The 3408-nt window shown below is 63.5% G+C and overlaps 1 protein-coding gene across 1 annotated transcript in view; it reads right to left on the bottom strand.

Moving 5' to 3' along the window:
- CTNNBL1 (catenin beta like 1) overlaps window positions 1-1204 on the bottom strand; it is a 65908-nt gene extending 64704 nt beyond the window's left edge. Inside the window, exon 1 of the mRNA XM_009279562.2 lies at window positions 995-1204. Within this exon, the coding sequence (XP_009277837.1) occupies window positions 995-1204 (210 nt within the window). The remainder of the gene's footprint in view (window positions 1-994) is intronic.
- Window positions 1205-3408: the final 2204 nt, after the last annotated feature.

Here is a 3408-nt window from a genome sequence, read left to right as displayed (position 1 = left end):
GTACGGTGGCCGTGGCCGGGCTGCTCCCTCCTTCCTGCCCATGCTGGTGCTGCTCGCTGTCCCGGCACAGCTGGAGCCTGCCCGGTGCCAGAGCGGCACCTTGTTTGTGGCTCTGCTTCCCCGAGTTAAACTCCACAAAGTGTGACAATCAAAATTAAAGATTTCTCTAGAAAGGCAGCCTGGGGGGAAATCACTGCTGAGGCCGACAGAGATTTCCCAATGGTGACTTTTAAATTAAAGGGGAAAAAAATTTCTTTAATTTGGCAGCGTGCTTGGGATGCAGCTCACTGGGCACGTTATTATCCAGCTCAGCAAATGCTCCCAGAATTTGCTCGCACTCCAAATTACCGATCTCTCCACGAGGCAGCATGTCCCTGCCTGCGCTGGTGTCCACCGGCACCGGGGGCCTGCGGCACAGCCCCACGGGTGGCGAGCGGGACCGGGGCCAGGCGGTGCCCCGCCACCCCGGAGCCGAGCCCTGGTGGGTGCCCCCTCCCCGCACCCTGTCCCAGCTCCTGGCTGGTGGAAAATGGCCAGATTCTGCTCCTGCACAGGGCGAGCCCAGCCCCAGCCAGCACAGCCGTGCTCCAGGACCCACACACGGGTGCAGCCGATTCCCATTCCCGCTCCTAGCCCCTCCTGGTATTTAGCTGCAAATCCAGATCAATCAGGGCTGGGTGTATCGGCACCGCCAGGCGCGCGTGTGTCTGCCTGACCACGGCTCACCCACTAAATACCCACCAGCGCTGTTGGCCCCTAGCAAGGAGCCAGGGGGATCGGGGCTTGATCTTTGAAGGCTTTCTTTCCAAGCAGAGCACGAGCTCTTCAATGCTGCCAAAAGCGAGACCCTCCCTGCAGCCCCGGCCCAGGCGCTGGCTCTGCCGGGGCCTCCTGTACTGTGTGGTGAGGATGGTGGCTGCTCCGGCATCTCCATGACACTGCCATGCGCAATGCGCCCAACCGCCGGGGCAGCTGGCGCGGTCCCTTCCCTAACACAGGGCTGACTCCGGTGCTTGCCCCGGAGCCCCAGGAGCCGCCGCAGACCCATCATGTTGGCACGTCCACGTAGGCTGGGGTGCGCAGCTTTGCCGGCTGGATTACATGCCGGACCCAAAGCACCAGCAGAGACCGTCACCGTCAAAGCCTCCTCGTTGGGATCGGAGGCACCCGCATACCTGAGACACACCTCGTCCTGCTCTGCCATGCCGCACCATAGCACAGTGAGCACCGTGGCACAGCAAAGCACCTCGGCACAGCGAAGCACTGGGGCATGGCAAGCACTGTGGCACAGCAAAGCACCGTGGCACAGCAAAGCACCGCAGCTCCACACCACCTCTGTGGATGGATGACATCACTCCAGGATGCTGCAGGGACGTGGCACTGTCCTGGGTCCCCACGGGGATGCCCCGAGGCCTTTCCCGTGCCCCACAGGTGGGGACGCAGCTCCTGCCGCCCACCTTGCCCCCAGGCATGTGCCAGCAGCTCCCACCAGGCTTGGGCATGGGCCACGGCAACAGGGTTTTACTGCCCGAGCCGGAGAAGCTGCTGCTTCTCCCCGGCGTAGGTAGGAGCTGCCCAAGGAGACGGGGGCTGGTGGCACAGGGCTGGCCCTGCCTGGCCAGGGCATGGAGCCACCGGGGGCGCGGAGGGCGCAGGCAGCCCCGGACCTGCCTGCCCTGGCACAGCTCTTCCCCTTCCTCTCCTCCCGCCCCTTCAAGATGAAGCAATGAAATTATTTTTCTACTTGAGTAGTTTTCAATTTAGATTAAGAAAAATCTGTGCTCCGTTAGCGACGTTGCAGTAAATCACGAGCGAGCGGCACTCCACAGCTGACAGCCCGATCGCTTATCGGCTGCAAACCTTTTTTCACGTTGACAGGCTCCAAGTGTGACATTGAGCGAGGGAAGCGGCAGCCCGGCGGGGACACCGCGCAGGGAGGCGGACCCCTGCCCGGCACACGTTCCAGGGCACCACGGCTGAGCCGCGGCTGCGGGCAGCGCCCAAAGCGGGCGGGCAGTCCCAGGCAGGATCAGGCCCTGGGCATCACAAGCTGGCACAGACCTGGAGATGCAGAGGGCAGCACTGGCCCCTGCCCCGCTGCAGCGCCGGCTCTGCCAGCCCGCGGGGGCGGGGGGGGGGGTGCCCGGGGGTGGGGGGGGGGGGGGATGTTCTTGCTCGCTGCCATCCCACCCAATCCCCGCCGGCCCCAGCACGCCTCAGTGGCACGCCGGGGCTGCACCGAGCGCCTGCTGCCAGGGCCGCTTGGTGCTCCAGTGTCTCACCGAGCCCTCGCTCTCGCCCGTCTGTCACCGCTGGCAACCTGTCACTTGTCACTGCCGGCAACACGGTGGCACCCAACACGGCTGGGCCCGTGCTGGGCATTGCTGGCTGCCCTGCGGCCACGCCGGGAGCAGATCCCCATCCTTGTGCCCATCTCCATGCTGCCGCTGTCCTTGTGCCAACACCATCAAAAGGAGCATTTGACAGAAAACAAACCTTTTTTTTCCCTCCGGTTCTTCCAGCTCATTTATCGCTTCCATGGGGCAGGCAGAGCTGTCAGTGCCTGAACCTCACTCATCCGTTTAACCTTGGGGGAAGAAACACATTTGTGCCGGATAACGTGCATCAGATGGTGGCATGGGGAGCGCCTGTAGCTGCTGCGCCTGATGGATGGGCTACACGGGCCTCGCCTGACCTGTGCTTGTATGTTATCTGCATTGCTGCGGGAGGCTTTTCATCACGCCGACAGCTCCAGCATCACCTGCCTGGCAGGAGCTCCTCGCCACCGCGCCGGGGCGGGCTGCCGGCAGCAGTGGCCAGGAGAGGCCCAGCCACGCAGCTGTGGCTGGCACCGCGGGAGGCGGCAAGCCACCGTGCCAGGGGAGGGGAGAGGCTCCTGTGCCCCGGGGGAGGGTTTGCAGGCTGTGCCCGTGCCACGTGCCCGGCTGCGGCAGGGCTGGAAGGACGGGGACAGCCCCTCCGGGAGCGGAGCTGGTGCCTGCAGTGCCTGAGGGGATGGAGGACGCCCTCACCGCCGGCAGTGCCACCAGCCTGGGCGGAAGGGAGGCCAAGCGCTGTTGCGCTTGTCCTTTGGGTGACATTTTGCCAAGGAGGGGTCCTGTGACAGTGACGGAGAGGGTACGGAGCTGGGCAGCCCAGAGCCCCAGTGACGGATGAGCGCTGCCAAGTGCCGACACAAAAGCCATTTGGTGTGGGGAAATGATAGATGCTAAGACTAATTTTAAGCACAGGCAGCCGAATTCCTCCAGACAGTCGCGGCGCTCAGGATTTAGGGCACAGCTGCTGGGTTCAGATAAGGTGTGAAATCAGCCCGGCATGCAGGGTGTTACTTAATAATGAACGTCTCATGATGGATGGGGGTGGCTCAGCGATATAACCTCCACATCT

This window comes from Aptenodytes forsteri, unplaced genomic scaffold (assembly GCF_000699145.1).
Source record: "Aptenodytes forsteri isolate BGI_AS27 unplaced genomic scaffold, ASM69914v1 Scaffold483, whole genome shotgun sequence".
In the NCBI taxonomy this organism is placed as follows: domain Eukaryota; kingdom Metazoa; phylum Chordata; class Aves; order Sphenisciformes; family Spheniscidae; genus Aptenodytes; species Aptenodytes forsteri.
Note: the sequence above shows the minus strand (reverse complement) of the source record. Positions and strands in the feature narration are given on the sequence as shown.